The sequence below is a fragment of the Mytilus edulis genome, chromosome 1, assembly GCF_963676685.1.
Source record: "Mytilus edulis chromosome 1, xbMytEdul2.2, whole genome shotgun sequence".
Lineage (NCBI taxonomy): Eukaryota > Metazoa > Mollusca > Bivalvia > Mytilida > Mytilidae > Mytilus > Mytilus edulis.
Genome location: NC_092344.1, coordinates 76,169,789 through 76,187,304, shown reverse-complemented (window position 1 = coordinate 76,187,304; position 17,516 = coordinate 76,169,789). Strand labels below are relative to the sequence as shown.

Here is a 17,516-nt window from a genome sequence, read left to right as displayed (position 1 = left end):
GTAATCATACCACATTTTATTTTTATATACACAATATCTACATGATATTGAATCTGGGTACATTTTTTGATGCAATATTTTTTTTGTCATTTTATAAAAGAAACATTCATCTCTGGTCATAAAACTACACTTCAAGTCTTAATTAAACTAAATCTAAAAAAACAAAAGGTAACCTGAAATTATTATATTTTTAATATATGAGATAAACAATATATAAATACCTCATAACATAAAGGAAGGATTACATTTTGAAATGCTGCTATGTAATCTGAATCCCCTTTGGGTTCCTTCAATAAAGAACAAACTATCAAATTGATGTAGCTTATGAGTACAATAATGTTTTATAGGTTATAATATAATGTTTAAGTTTAAGGCTAGACATACATATTCCTATCAAACTGTCCCAAAAATCATGCCTAAAACAACATCTGATTCAAGAACAGTTATTGTTAGCAGGAATTCCCTGTATTAAGCAACTATCAACACATTAACAGAGAATTTTATACTCAAATTTGTTTGCAATATGTAAAAAATGCCTAACATCTGACAGTAAAAAAATTGGCTCGACTGTGATGATTTAAGTCCAAGAACTCTTGAACAAACCTGTAAACAATTTAAATCAACAGGAATCTTTCTTTTATCTTTTCAAATATTCAATAAAACTTTCAAATTATCAAACTTCTGAAATAAATTAAAACATTGCCTATAATTCTCTAACCTAAAGATCCATGCATAAAATCTGACTTACATCGTTCCAAGCAATATTAACATTGTATCCCTGAGCAGAATTTCCACCCACACACTTGTGGTATCCTTCCCCTCCATATGGATAAAAGGATCCTTTATCAAACCGGTGTAGTGATATGTATAAAACACTGAAAATACATAATGTTTATTATTCTGACACTTTAAAACAGTATATTATCATGATTATAATTATCTTAATTATGAAAATATTATGAATATTGCAATAATTAAATATCTTAAAATTTGAATAATCAATTAAAGTAAATTGTAACTATCTAAACATCGAAAGTACCTTTAAATGTTCATATTATTAATTTTATTTATCAATGCAACAAAGATATTTGCATATAAATAACATTGCTTCCTTTCACATACAACTTTTACCTTGTATCATCATAAAATAACGTCTGTAATGCATTACCATGGTGTATATCCCAGTCTATAATCACAATTCTAAAACACAAATAATATGGTAATTATTACCCTTAATGAAACAAAAACATAGATTTCACCCGACTTATATTTGTTGCAAGCATTTATAGAAAGGAGTAGGTTCAGTAAGACCCCTTTTTGGCCCCAAAATTCAGCAGTTTTGCAAAATTGTGAAAATGTAATCTTTTAGCTATTTTTTGGAAAGTAGAATGCTTCTGCTACATAAATATGTGCTGTTTTTGACAATACAATGTACATATATCGTGTACTAGCATCATAAAGTCATGCTTAATTACTGAAATCTTCACAATTATAGCATTTTAGTTAAATTTTAGACGGTTTCCGTCTTAAATGAAAGTGGCCGCATTCGTTTTCATTCATAATATTGAAATGTAAGTTGTATTTGATGATAATACATAACATATATAAAGGTTGAGGATGAACACGGATGCGGCCACTTTCATTTTTGACGAAAACCATCTGAAAAGTGACGTTTTTTGGCATATTTGATAGATTTTTCATATTTAAGCTCCAATCGGAGCGTTTTTAATGACTGAATCAGTTAAAATCTTTTACATAAACTAATCGAATCAATTGAAATAGACACTTAAGTGTTAAAAAAGTGTCCTAAATATCTCGTTAGATGAAACTGAAATTTGGGGCCAAAATCGGCCCTTACCGGACCTACTCCTTTAACACAGCTAATGGGAAGTTCAGGCATAGCAATAGCTTTTAAGCTATTCAAAAGGGTCAGGTATATATAAAACAATGATTTGAAGGTGGCATTTGGGGTAAAAATGAAATTAAGTATCTTAGAAAAGTGTTGAAACAGAAATACCGAACTCTAGGAGAATTCAAAACAGAAAATCCCTAATCAAATGACAAAATCAAAAGCTAAACACATCAAACAAATGGAAAACAACTGTCTATTCCTTACTTAGTACAGACATTTACCTTTATTCTTATTGCTTTTGTTTTTTCCCATTAAATCATCAATGTATATACATGTATGATCAGTGCTGTACTAATTGATATAGTATTTCTTGTTTTTTTTGTGCATGTTTTTTTTTAAACTTACCTATTAACATTATGTTTTTGTTGAGCGTATTTGGCGGCAATGCCGACATTATTAAACATACAAAATCCCATTGTAGTATTGGCCTCTGCATGATGTCCTGGAGGTCTGCAATGGTGTATAGTCATGATTAATAGATCTTTTATTACCAATGGAAATATAGTGCAGATATATCTTAGAAAATAAAAATGTCTTCTAGTTACCAATTACTATTAAATGTATTGTGGAAAAAATAATTCATAACTTTGGATTCATTTATTTTCATGAGTACCAATTTAATTTTTCATGAATATTTGAAACCGTTATTTTGGCAAGGTCTGCTTATATTCCTATGGAAATAAACTCATCAGAGATACCAGGACTAAATTTTGTATATACGCCAGACGCACGTTTCGTCTTCAAAAGACTCATCAGTGACGATCGAATCCAAAAAAGTTAAAAAGGCCAAATAAAGTACGAAGTTGAAGAGCATTGAGGACCAAAATTCCTAAACGTTTTGCCAAATACAGCTAAGGTAATCTATGCCTGAGGTAGAAAAGCCTTAGTATTTCAAAAAATTCAACACTTTGTAAACAGCTAATTTATAAATATAACAATATCAATAATAATTCATGTCAGCACATAAAGTGCAGTGCTGACTACTGGGCTTGTGATACCCTGGGGAAATAAATCTCCACCAGCAGTGGAGAATATTCATTCATTGTACATTAGAATTTGTGATTCCTGGATACCTATTGAAATCCTAGAAAATGGGTCTTCAAAGAATAATAATGAATCCAGTTTATTTTTAAATTTGAATTTGAGAATTTTCGGGGCTAATCAAACCTGAATGGCATGACATGTGTGAGATGTCACAGTGTTAACCAAACATTATTGAGTTTGAATGGCCCAACACAATTGAGGCTGAAAGCTTAACATCTTTATGATGCACTTTAATAAACATAAGTCATTGTTTTAATGTTTAAAAATAATTTGTATGCTTACCTTATTAGGGCAACACCACTCTGAGACTGAAAATAAATATTTAAACAAGCATGAATATACCATTTTTACACTAACCAAATGTGTCAATTTGAATATACACAACACTGTCCAAAAAATATGTGTTGTCATAGCCTTCAAAGGCTTCTCAAACAATACAGCGTATTGAATTTAAAAGTAAAAAAATCTTTACTTGTTTTGCACTATCAAAAAGTTAGCATACTTTGAAAAAACAATAAAATTTATCATTATTTAACTCTGAAACAGTAAAACATGTAGCAGTAACAGTGAAAATCTACATTGAGGGCAGCAAATTCAGCAATATTGCAATTTTATTCAGTCCAAATCCATAGCAAACAAATAATAGTCCTGAAACCATTAGTGTTGGACAAACAGAAGGACAAGAGCTTTATGCTCTACCAAAATTTTGTGGATCATTCTAAACTGACAAAAGTTTACCGATCAGTCTAGATCTTTCAAACTGTTGCTGAGAACAGACAGGAGTTGACCAATATTCAAAAGTTATTTTAGTAATAGTGAGCAGTGACAACTTTCCTAGTGTGCTTAACTATCCATGCAGTTATACTCAGTGATATAAAACTGGCCTATGACTACTTAAATTGCCTGTAAAACCATAATGTATATCTGAAACCAGTACCCATCAATTCAATGGTTCAAAACTCATGTTACACTCAGCATGTTTACTAAAAAAATCTATCCTGTTGAACTTACTTTAAATAAAACTAATACTAACAATGACCACTGCCCTTTCCTCGATCTTGATATCTATATCATAAACGGGAAGCTTAATACAAAAAGTTGTTGGCATGACACGGGTTATGTTCTTCTCATATATTTTATGTTAGTATGATACTAAACCCCTAACAGGAGGGATTGTGCCTGATATTCATATGATGAAGACATAATCTTTCAATCAGTTTAATTGAGGACTGGAGCTGCATGTCAGTTAACTGCTAGTAGTCTATTGTTATTTATGTATTATTGTCATTTTATTTATTTTCTTTTGTTACATCTTCTGACATGGGACTCAAGACTTCTTTTGAACTGAATTTTAATGTGTGTATTGTTATGCGTTTTCTTTTCTACATTGGCTTGAGGTATAGGGGGAGGGTTGAGATCTCATAAACATGTTTAACCATGCCGCAATTTTGTGGCTGTCCCAAGTCAGGAGCCTCTGGCCTTTGTTAGTCTTGTATGATTTTTAATTTTAGTTTCTTGTGTATAATTCGGAGTTTAGTATGACGTCCATTATCACTGTACTAGTATACATATTTTTTAAGGGCCCAGCTGAAGGACGCCTTCGGGTGTAGGAGTTTCTCGCTACATTGAAGACCCATTGGTGGCCTTCGGCTTTTGTCTACTCTATGGTCAGGTTGTTGTCGTTTTGACACATTCCCCATTTCCTTTCTCAATTTTAACACATACCTGTCCTGTTAAAACATCATCCACAACTGAAAGCAGTGTCCCAACAGACCAACTAGCAGCTGTGAAACTCTCCTGTAAATGAAACAGACAAACTTTACTTCAGTTTGTGCTTCTAAAAAATTGCAATGAAGAATTCACTAAAAGTTTACTGCAGGTGAAAATTTTGAAATATAAAAATCCTCAAATGTCTGAAATATGTGTGCTGTACAAATAAATTTGTTTGTACGATTCTTTTAATTGCTTATCTAGATTCAAGCCAATAATTATTATTCTAGTTTCTGAACTGGAATGTTATTATGTTGCCTATTACTGGTGTCACGTTTTACTTTTAGATTTTTAGAGAAAATTTGCATTACATGTAAAAATTTATTTACTTTTGTATACTTTTTTCCTTAAAATACACAATTATTTTATATAATATCTATTTCTTATGTAATGTGATGAATATCTTATACATACATTTTTTCCTGTAGTTCAGGAATTTGACTATTATTGTTATTTGGTATTTTTTTTAAAGAAATTAAACTAATGTCATGACCAGAATTCTATCTGATTGTTTTTTATTGATAATTGCTAAGCATAGAATCTGCACTAAATAAAGCTAGATTGCAAAGGAGTTCTTTGACATTGGGTAGGAACTGTTTGTATGATTAAGTTGATAAAAGAATAATGTCAACAATACAAATAGAATTAGGAGATAACTGTATTGTATTTTAAGCTCCGACGGCATCAATTGGGGATATGATGGTGCAAATTATGTTTACTGGCGACGCGTTAGCGGAGACAGTAAACGGGTATTTGCGACCATCAAATCCCCAATTGATGCCGTCGGAGCTTAAAATACAATATTGTTATCTCCATTCTAATGAAACTGACAGAAAACAATGTAAAACATGTATTTAAAATCTGTCATATGCCGTCTGCGCTTGCGCGTACGTCCCATAGCATCAATTAGGAGATAACTGTAATGTATTTTAATCTCCGACGGCATCAATTGGGGATTTGATGGTCGCAAATTAAGTTTACTGGCGACGCGTTAGCGGAGACAGTAAACGGGTATTTGCGACCATCAAATCCCCAATTGATGCCGTCGGAGCTTAAAATACAATACTGTTATCTCCATTCTAATGAAACTAACAGAAAACAACGTTAAAACATGTATTTAAAATCTGTTATATGCCGTCTGCGCTTGCGCGTACGTCCGATAGCATCAATTGTCAATTGATGCCATGTAAATAAGTGACGTTATCCAATCAAAATGAATGTTACAAACGTTGTTGCATTAGAATTGTCAATTGATGCCATGTAAGAAAGTGACGTTCTCCAATCAAAATGAACGTTACAAACGTTGTTGCATTAGAATGTATCACAATATACCTGACAAAAGTAGACAGATTTAAAAGAAGACTGGTATTTGATTAAAGCATCTTCCTCCATTGTCTCTATTTTCTTCAGCTGTCTGATGAAGTCCGGACTGAAAAGTACAATTTGTAAACATTTAATCATTTAACAATATCATTTTAAAGTATATGTCTTCTTGAAATTTAACATGGGGTTAAACATTTTTTTCCTCTTTTATTTCACACTATACAATAACTTTAATATACATGAATTATAAATATCATAATGAAATACTTTAATTGTTTATCTTTGAAATGAATCATTTTTTTTCTTCTAAAAATCAAGTCAAAATAATTTGCAGGATTTATTACTAACTGATATTTGTAATGTTTATTTGTTGGTGTTTCATTTGAACCCATTTGTATTGGAAGAGTAGCCTAAGTACCTGGAGAGAACCATTGGCCTTCACCACGAGCACTGGCAATCATTGTGAATGAAGATTTGAATCCAAAACACATTGCACTAAGCAGGGTTGGAACTCACAACGTCAGAATTAAGAGACAAGTGGTCATCACTAAACATGCCCTTCTTATACCTCTCTGCCCCAAAGGTCCCTCTTTTCAAGTTTTGATCTTTCAAAATTTTTCAAATTCCCAAAGGTCCCCCTTTTCAAGTTTTGATCTTTCAAAATTTTTCAAATCGTCAACATCTTAATCGCTTATTCATCTAGAGTTTAACCAACCTTTATATAGTAAGGTTGGTGTACTCCAACTGTTGGAGGAAGATATAGAGGATAGATGAACAACCATTTTAACATTTATGTATTACCTGTGAGCAAGTGATAATTCATCATCTGTAGCTTTTCTTCCCTGAAAAATATTGGGTACTGTAAAATCAGAAACTATTGCAAGCATTCATAACTGTAAATTCAGAAATTATTGCATGCATTTATTATTGCAATTTTGTCATTTTAGACTAAAATGTGATTTAAATTTTGCGATATTGAGTAAAATATTGTTTAATTCATTTAAAAATTTTCAAAATGCAAATTTAAATTATTGTGATTATAACCGTGTCACATTTTTCGCAATAAGAAAAAAACATCGCAATAATTTCTAAATTTACAGTATATCATTTTTGAAGACTGGACTAAAATAAGAGATGCATTTTTGTAATTTCATGAAAAGCTGCATATATAAATTATATATATGCTTGAGATATGAGAATGCATGTTCTTATTATTACAATACAAATTCAGTCACATTATTCACATTAATGCAAACCTCACAATTATTTCTGAATTTACATTTTAAAAGTAAAAATAAGATGTGCTAGCTTAAAAAGTCTACAGAAGACATATCAATAAATTCTGAAACTTATTACAATTTCAAGTCACTTACTATCAAATGCTGTTTGTTAGAGAAGCAATAAATATTAATTTCAAAATTTTGAGTGACCTCCTGTATTGGAGGTGAGAAATTCTATAATAAACCAATAAGATCAGTTGATTGAATTATAATTTTAAAGTTTTTCATCTTCTCAAATGTTAATGTCAAGATTTTGGAGATCACCACTGCATATATAACATGTATAATAATAATAAATATACCGGTGTTATTAAACATCTATCCCATATTCCTTTATTCTTCAAGGTTTTACAGAGGTGTTGTAATCTTTCTGGACATTCTTCAAAGCCTCTGAAATATAAGTCTTCAATAAATGGAAGTCATAGAATTTGAGTGATTTGTCTATGACAATTCCAATTAAATGCAGTCTTTGGTTACATCTTCTGACATCGGACTCGGACTTCTCTTGAACTGAATTTTAAAGTGCGTATTGTTATGCGTTTACTTTTCTGCATTGGCTAGACATGTTTAACCCCTTGCATTTTTGCGACTGTCTCAAGTCAGGAGACTGGCCTTTGTTAGTCTTGTATTATTTCAACTTTTAGTTTCTTGTGTACAATTTGGAGTTTAGTATCGTGTTCATTATCACTGAACCAGTATATATTTGTTTAGGGGCCAGCTGAAGGACGCCTCCGGGTGCGGGAATTTCTCGTTGCATTGAAGACCTGTTGGTGTCCTTCTGCTGTTGTCTGCTCTATGGTCGGGTTGTTGTCTCTTTGGCACATTCCCCATTTCCATTCTCAATTTTATTAGTATAAATTTCAGTTCTTTCATTATCTCAGTTTAATTCTCAAATTAAGAATCAAAAGGATTATGGGTAATTTTGTTCTTTGTACCCCAAAATATTATTAACAACAGATCATTAATATGATTTCCTATGTTTGGGACATTTTTAATCAATCAAAACCATTTGAAGTGTGCTTTCAAAAATATTACCCAAAATGCATAAGATTCTGTAAAGGTGTATTCTTTTAATTTACAATTATTATTCAATTCCCTGTTCTATTAGAGCTTATCATATTGTATAAATGATTAAACTTTGTTTAAATTTTAAGACAGAAATCTTTGTTGAGTTGCTCCTTATATATAACTATATTTGATTTCATAGAAAATGTCAAAAAACATTTTTATTCGAATTCTTTTACTGCTTTATAACGTTTTTTAATCTATTTGCGTGTGCTTTTTTCTATTTCTTATTTAAAAGGTTTCTGTTGATATTATACAGACACTTTTTTACTAACATAGTATGATTGGTATATCAGTGAAGACTTACCCACTACTTATATCTTTATGTAATAGTGACTGTTCTGAATAGCCTAAGCATACTCTGAAATGTAAACAAGAAACTACATATGATAACAGTTACATTATATAGTCTAAAGTGATAATTGTTTAGTGATTAAGATTATAAAACAATGTTGACTGCTGTATATTTGTCATTTTAAAATATTATTTCTGTTTGTTTTGTTCACACATCATTATCAATGTAATGGAATTTGATGTGACTGTCATACAAGTGAGCTGTTTAGCTACCTATAAAACTAAGTTCAATCCATCATTTTCTACATAAGAAATGCCAGTACTAAGTAAGGAATATGACAGTTTTTATCCATTTGCTTAGTGTCTTTGAGCTTTTGATTTGGCCATTTGATAACAGACTTTTGTTTTGAACTTTCCTTGGAGTTCAGAATTTTTGTGATTTTACTTTTTTCTTACATTTCTAAAAGATTTTCTTAACTCATGTTTAAATTTCACAGGAAATTTTGCTCAAATATCCTCTTTAAAAATCCAGGTATGGTTCAAATTCCGGCGCTTAAATGTCCTACAATGTTGGTGCTCAAATGGCCCTATACCCTTTTAAATCTTGTACAATAAAAGAATTTGAACATACAGTTTTTGAATGAAAATGATACTAGTTTCAATGAATGCAAACTAAGGAACAAAATTAAATAAAACATTTAAATAGAAACACATTTATTATCATAGGCTTTAACAATTTCTTTTTACAATTCTAGATTTGTCTCCAATTCCCCAGTTTTATTTATTCATTCCCCCTATATTTATAACAGAACTTTAGAAAGTCCTACACTACTTGTTTGGTGCACAGGGCTGTAGAGGCTTTTTCATCAGTTCAGCAACTCTCAGTTTGAGTTCCTCTTCTGCATCTAAGTATTCAGGATTATAACATTCTTGACTCAGGGAGAAGGTACGAGGTCTCTCATTGGTGTAAAATTTGACATCTCTCCTGAAAATAATGTAAGATCTTATTATACATTTTCCTAAAAATACTACATTTTTGACACTTTCTAGAGCTTTTCACATGCTCACTCCTGCTAGTTTCTGAGGTGTTTTAAAACAACAACCTTTTTAACAACATTTGGTGTTTTGTCTATCATTCATTATCAAACACCTACATCAATTGTAAAGTACATTGGTATATGTATATATAAGTTGTATATCTTATCTAAGATAAAAATATATCTATATTTAAATATCATACTATACACAACCTTCTGCTAATAAAAATGATTAACAGAAATACAAAGTATAATCATAACTGTCCTGATAAAACTTTTGTACATATTTGTATCAAGGCCAATCAAGAACACCCTTGAATTCAGACAATACAGAATTATACTTACAGAGGAGGCCAATCCAGCACACCCTTGAATTCTGACACTACAGAATCATGCCTACTGAGGAGGCCAATTAAGCACACCCTTGAATTCAGACTCTACAGAATTATACTTACTGAGGAGGCCAATCAAGCACACCCTTGAATTCAGACACTACAGAATCTGATAAATGTCCTTGAAACTGTAAACATTTCCAGTGTGGTCGTAACGTTTTAATCACATTTAATATTGATTCTCTTGTCCTGAAAAAAACATGCAAAAATTGTATTAAAGTTGTAAGCCGATTATTGCTACATCTACTATTTACTTTATTCTTCTTTAAGCTGTATTGCTTACAAATAAAAGATTATTATTATTTAAAATTCAATTCTTGACTTTTTAAGCAGTTGCTGGTGGGCTAGTTTACTTAGTTATAATTTTAAATGATAAAGATCATGTGTCAATTGGAACACATAGTTTGGCTCTGTGGCATCATTTGGGTCAGATCCAAAATTTGTATTCTAATAAGATGTGGAAAGATTGCCAATGATATAACTATCCAACAGAGACCAAATGATGTAGAAGTTTGCCACTTTATGTCACTATATTGCCTTCAACAATGAGGAAAATCCATACATCATAACAAGCTATAAAAGGTCTCAATATTAAAAAAGTAAAACAATTCAAACAAGAAAACTAACGGCCTGATTTATGTACAAATCAATAAATGATATAAAAATCTGATAAACAACAACAAGTGACAATAAGAAGTTCCTGCCTTGAGACAGGAACATAAAATTTGTAACTGTTTCTTATGCTAACCGTTCTATAAATAGACAAAAATTGCCCAGCCAGGTGAAAATAACCTACACCTAAATAATGTATGCAAGATGTGGTTCTAAAGTTTATAATAATAAACAATGATCTGTTTGTTCTTCTTGGTGAAATATACTGTTATCACAGAGATATCTCTTGCCTTTTTGCAAATGATGAAATTAAAATAGCAATTCTTTAACATCTTACATAAGTTATGCAAATATACAAAGTCAATGAACCATGACTAAGGTTCATGGCTAAACAATCTCCATGTGAATGAGATGTGCCAATGCTAATGCTTTAAACAAACACAAACATTCAAGTCAATGAACCATGAAGAAGGGAAGAGCTATACAGTCTCAATTGAAATGAAACTTGCAAATGCCAATAAATTTGTATACCAAATATCACCGACTTAACATAAGCAGTTCATCTTAAACTGTTCTAATCACAAACTGATACGTGTAAACTGAGCAATAGTTTCAAAGTTGATAGACCATGACTGAAGAGGCGGGGCCAAATATTCTCCATGGAAATGATATGTGCTAATGCACAAACAACTGAATATTCATTAACACTGTCCTGCCACTAATGTTTCCCCTTGAAATGACCTAATCACAAACTAATGCATGAAAACTTAGTCAATAGACCATGACTAGGGGGCAGAGCCAAATAATCTCCATATAAATGAGTTATGTCAATGTTTATACAACTGCATAACAAATATGATTGACCTTCTACTAGTGGTTCCCCATAAACTGACCTAATCACAAACTAATACATATAAAATAAGAAAATTTTCAAAGTCCACAGACCATGATAGAGGGTCAGGCCAAATAATCTCCATGTAAATGAGATGTGCCAATGCTTATACAACTGCATACCAAATATGATTGACATACCACTTGTTGTTCACCATTAACTAGATCTAATCACAAGGTAATACTTTGTTTCTGCTGCCGCCAGAAACAGCAAACCTATGTCTCGCTTTTTTGACTCCATCATACTGTTCTTTGGATAAGGTTTTAATAGTTATACAAATGGACTATGTTCTCCTTAAATTTTCCTCCGTTACAAAGCTATATTACCAAACTGTAAATTGGATTATCAAACTGAAATTGGATGTGGTTCTGGTAAGATGTCTTACAATGTCAAGGATCTCATAGCAATGACCTTAATGAGAAGAATAACTTCAATTTTATACTGTACCTTGGATCTGGAGTTCCTAAAGGTTCTAACATGGGACATGGATCTCCTAGTAGAGTCCTCAATGACAAGGCTACACCTTCAGCTAATGTGTCTATGCAGTAACCTCCCTGGAAACAAACAAAAAAATTCATGGTTTAATACCTACATAATTGACAATGTTGTATTAAACTTTATATTATTAATATTCTTTGCTCTGCTATAATCAGATTAAAAGTTTGACATTTATATCTGCAAATTTAGAAGCAGTAATGACAATTGTTAACGTTCACTGTTGAAGATTTGATTTTGATAGACTCCTCATATGTATTGGTCTGCTATTGTAAATCATAAAATTCATCCTAGTTTATAGAAGCAAAATACAGATAATATAAGTAAATGTGCCACGTTTCGTGCCATTCCAAAAAGAAGACTGAAAGATATTTAGTGCTGACGAATTTCAAATTCAACTTATTGTTTTTGACTGTTCATTGAAATTTCCATTTTATTTTCACTATGCAATATGTGTAGTTATGACAGTAAATATTTTACTTATGTAATCCTGAAAAAATCATTATAGTTCAAATATAAAAAAAATAGATCAAATTCTTCACATTGTCCATTCTATACTTCTATGCTTTATTTCATTCTATTACATTGTAAAGTGTGGGACACTTTTCACTGAAAAAATATTTGTCAATGACAATTTGTTTTCTGAGAAGTATTTTTTGAAGTATTGTCTTTCCATTGTTTTTCTTCTGTCCATAGTATTGTCTTTTTTCTTTGACTTATGTATTTGTATTGTCCTTTGATATCTTGACAGAAGTTATTCCTTTGTATATACAAAACGTTCAAAAACATGAATTGTTTATCAAAATGGATCACAATACCAATAGATACTGAAAATCTATTTTGGATTGTATATAAATTAATCAACAAATATTTGAAAGAACTGGTGATAGACTAACATAGCAGTTACCTCCAACACAAGACAAAGTTTTCCACCAGCCAGCGATGAAAATAAATTAACAAAATGAGCAAAACATACAGGTGTAACTTCCATCTCACCCTGAAAAAACAACCATTACAATATGTTAATAATATTTACTCAAGGCTATACAGTGTAAGCCATATTTACTCAGAGCTACATAATATGTTAATAATATTTACTGCTTCATATACCATAACATGTATAAGATATTAAGACATATAAAAGATTGCTTTATCTGAATTTTTATTTTAATTACTCTTGAAAGATTGATCTGAAAATTAATATTGAAATGTTCTATTAAAAAAATAAAGATGTGACATGATTGCCAGTGAGCTATCCACAAGAGTCCAAATGACATATATTGATTTATGCAACTATAGGTCACTGCACAGCCTTCGACAAGAATGATAGTATACATGTTATCCAATAAGTGAGAATTGGTGAAGGTATACATGATAAATGGTGAACCATGCTAGGAGGTCAGATAGATGGACAGACTGGGGGTAAACAATCTTTGATTGGCAGTAACAACCTGCCCAATTTTTATAAAAACCAACTATAAAAAGATTAAGCTATGGATATTTTATTCCACTACTTGATATTCTAAGTAAGCCTACCTCTGGACAACCTAATGCAGCATCAAAGCCAGCTGATACTATTACTAACTCTGGATCAAACTGAAAATAAAAAATTATGTTTAATACATGTGTTATGTTTCAGGATACTAACAATTTTAATAATGAAAGTATTTTACCTTTTTCTGAACAGACATGCAATGGATTTCTAACATTTCATTTGTTCCATTGTTACTAAATATATTGTCATTCTAAGGTCTTGTCATATATGTCATATTTCTAGGAAATAATTTAAAGATATCACAGTGGACAAAATAAAGTTTGTCTGAGAAAAAAGTCTGTTCAGCTTCAAGACAAACTATTTCTAGGCACATTGCTACTAATCACTAAAATTGCTGATGCAATATTTTAATGACATAATCAGTGACCTAGTGACCTATCTGTCAAAAAAATAACGCCCTGAAACAGTAACTCACACTGATACTGTGGATTCATTGATTTTCATGGATTGATGAAAACCCGCAGTTTCGTGAATATTTCATTTCATGGTTTGTCATACAACCCAACATAAAATTTGCAGTTGGTAGAACATTTAAATTAGCGCTTCACTTGTAAACTAAATCACGAACATTGGTATCCAACCAATAATATAAATGAATCCATGGTGATTCTTCCTGATTAAAATTTCCTCTGCTTACCTTATAAAATCATGATTTTTTTAATAGTATAACAAACATTAGTTTGCTTTAATTTCTATTCTTTAAAATAAAAGACACTTTACCTCATAAGCTATTGGTAAAATAATCTGATGAAATACAGCCATGTAATCACAGTTACCACAACCTATCTGTAATATAAACATTAAAACATGTGTAAGTTATAAGTGTGCACATGTAAAATAATCTGATGAAACACAGATATGCAATCACAGTTACCACAACCTATCTGTAATATAAACATTAAAACATGTGTAAGTTATAAGTGTGCACATAACAGTCTATTATTTGAACTATGGAATTTGCTTGATTTCTTGTTATTGAAATTTTTAATAAATTCCATGATTATTCTGTACTGAAATGTTCTGTGCTGCGCACAACACTTTCTATTACAAAGAAAATAGTATATTTTCAATAGAATGTACTGTGCCGCGCACAACACTATCTAACCAAAATACATTGTATGGAAAGTGTTATTAACCGCTCAAAAGATCATAATACAAAATAAACATGGAATTTATAAAAAAATTTGAACACAAGAAATTATGCAAATTCCATAATTAAAAATAATTCCAAGTTCAAATAATAGCCTGTTACATGTAAAATAATCTGATGAAACACAGATATGCAATCACAGTTACCACAACCTATCTGTAATATAAACATTAAAACATGTGTAAGTTATAAGTGTGCACATGTAAAATAATCTGATGAAACACAGATATGCAATCACAGTTACCACAACCTATCTGTAATATAAACATTAAAACATGTGTAAGTTATAAGTGTGCACATAAAAAATAAACATGAAATCTTAAATGATAACTTGAAACAAAATTACAAATTTCAAAATAGTCAGTCATCCTGCATTGAACTCACTTCCGTAATACTACAGCATTATGTCATGTAGTCAAATTCTCTTATATCTAGCTCTTAGACATATCTAAACACAAATGTTAAATTTATATAAAGAAAGGGAGTCAACATTGTCAGTTATAATCCAGTGTGGTTAAAAGTAAAATGTGGGGTATACATCACTAATACAGTATCCCAACAACATACCACCTTTCCCCCTAAAAAACACAATCCAGTTATTCTGCTATTTTGTTCTTATACAGGTATTACATGTAGTACTGTGTTTTTAAGGAACTTAATAAGACTTAAGAGTGTTTTTGGCATTTGATTTTGTTGCAGTTCCGTGTTTCTGTTGTTCTGTCGTTTTCCTCTTATAATTGATGTGTTTTCCTCGGTTGAAGTTTGAAACCCAGATTTGTTTTCACTTAATGAGATACAAGCATATTTTATAACAAAATCAGCTATACAAATCTCAGTCTGCCAATATTCTTTTTATTACAATAACACATTGCATTCTATATTCTTCTGAATTAAATATATACTGACCACATTTAAAGGTATATTAACATTAAATCCGACTCCATCCCCTTCACCAGTATGGTCATAATCTGACTCTCGTAAATATGGCCATTCCTTCCCATCTAAATATTTATGTATGGAGACATATAACACACTAAAAATAAAAAAATAAAAGTGTTCATCAATTTAAATAATAAGTAAAAAGTAAATCTAAAATTATTACATGGCAGAGCAAAATATTTCTTTTACAACACTGAATTTCAAAACATAATGACCATTAGAGTTCAATGAAACAGTTTAAAATAACAAAAAACAAAAAATTGAAAGTTTGTTTCACAGTTTATCTTTCAAATCCTTGTTTAAATCCTCATCATTTTTTGATCGATTGTTGGTTGCCTAACATCCAGTGACAAATATTTTCAAGACAATCACTCTTAGGTGTAGTGGTGGATAGTTGTCTCATGGGCAACGAAACACCATCTGCTTATTTTCAATTTCAATCACTTATCTTAACCAATAAGATGTTTCTTAGCTATATAAAAACTTACTTTGGGTTATCATAAAAACAATACTGTATTCCTTGGCCATGATGGACATCCCAGTCAAGTATCAAAATCCTGAAATAAGAATGAATCCATATCTACAATAGGCACACAGATTGACAAACATATCTTATAAAAAGTTTTAGAGATGACTAAGTCAACATAAATAAAGATAATTTCTGTGTTATTTGCTCTCTTGTGAAGAGTTGTCTCATTGGCAATCATAATACATCTTCTTTATTCTATTCAAATATGTATGAAAGTTTATTAACCTTATAAATATATGAATCATTTAAATATATTGGTTGACTGGTGTTTAAAAGCCACTTCAACATTATAGTGCTATTTTGTTGCAGTATATTTTATTGGTGGAGGAAGTTGAAGTGCTGGGAGAGAACCAACTACCTTTGGCAGGAAAACTGCCAATCCTAGTGAATTTAGATTAGAGTTAAGTACACTGCCCCATGTGTGATTTGAAATCACAACCCCAGTGTTGTCTAGCTAGTGATACAGTCGTTTGACTACTTAGACCACTCTGCCATTGAGGCACTTCATTCATTCACATATATGTCTGTATTATAAAATTTTAGTCTATCCATTTGATAACATCATCAGGGCATTTAGACATTCATTTCAGATTCCAGTGTAAGCCAAGGCAAGACATTATTTTTGTCTCCAGGATTCATAAAATAACAATTAACCTTTTCTGAACCTTTTCCACATATATCTTATCTTTTTGATTTTTTTTTTAAATTTTCAAATAAATATCTTGTGTTACTTTTATAATATATACTTTATCTTTGTGATGACAATTAGAAGTCAAACTTATTTGATGATACATGTATAAACTAAATAGAACACAACTATTGTGTATGTTTTTCATGGACTATTACTTAAGATTTACCTTTTCAAACCATGATTCTTGATAGCTAACTTGGCTGCTGTAGCCACATTATTTAAATAGCAGTATCCATTGAATTCATTACTCATTGCATGATGACCTGGTGGTCTGCAAAAAAAAAAAAATTACAATATATTTTATTATTTAAATAAAAAGATTTCAAAAGCAAAACACATTTAACATTTACTTTCCTGTAAAAGAAGTCTGCACAATAAAAATCACATAACATACAAAAGTTTGTCAATTTTTGTGGAAAAATTATAACAGTCTTTGGACAATAGTCATGATACATGTACTATATTTTTGTATAGCATAGTAATTTTTCTAAAAATTGATTCAAATTATCAATTGATAACAAAGGAAACTATTTTTT

The 17,516-nt window shown here is 30.8% G+C and overlaps 1 protein-coding gene across 3 annotated transcripts in view; it reads right to left on the bottom strand.

The window, feature by feature from the left end:
• The window catches only part of LOC139490537 (histone deacetylase 6-like), a 43,036-nt gene that overhangs the window by 8,601 nt on the left and 16,919 nt on the right, over positions 1-17,516 (bottom strand). For all 3 annotated transcript variants that reach the window (XM_071277345.1, XM_071277364.1, XM_071277354.1), the window contains exons 7-25: positions 17,147-17,251; positions 16,249-16,317; positions 15,728-15,854; positions 14,392-14,457; positions 13,653-13,712; positions 13,024-13,113; positions 12,069-12,175; positions 10,181-10,306; positions 9,521-9,673; positions 8,702-8,755; positions 7,632-7,719; positions 6,851-6,891; positions 6,059-6,155; positions 4,682-4,753; positions 3,239-3,264; positions 2,258-2,362; positions 1,132-1,200; positions 749-875; positions 222-287 (exon numbers count right to left, since the gene is read on the bottom strand). In XM_071277345.1, the coding sequence (XP_071133446.1) occupies positions 222-287; positions 749-875; positions 1,132-1,200; positions 2,258-2,362; positions 3,239-3,264; positions 4,682-4,753; positions 6,059-6,155; positions 6,851-6,891; positions 7,632-7,719; positions 8,702-8,755; positions 9,521-9,673; positions 10,181-10,306; positions 12,069-12,175; positions 13,024-13,113; positions 13,653-13,712; positions 14,392-14,457; positions 15,728-15,854; positions 16,249-16,317; positions 17,147-17,251 (1,648 nt within the window). The remainder of the gene's footprint in view (positions 1-221; positions 288-748; positions 876-1,131; positions 1,201-2,257; positions 2,363-3,238; positions 3,265-4,681; positions 4,754-6,058; positions 6,156-6,850; positions 6,892-7,631; positions 7,720-8,701; positions 8,756-9,520; positions 9,674-10,180; positions 10,307-12,068; positions 12,176-13,023; positions 13,114-13,652; positions 13,713-14,391; positions 14,458-15,727; positions 15,855-16,248; positions 16,318-17,146; positions 17,252-17,516) is intronic.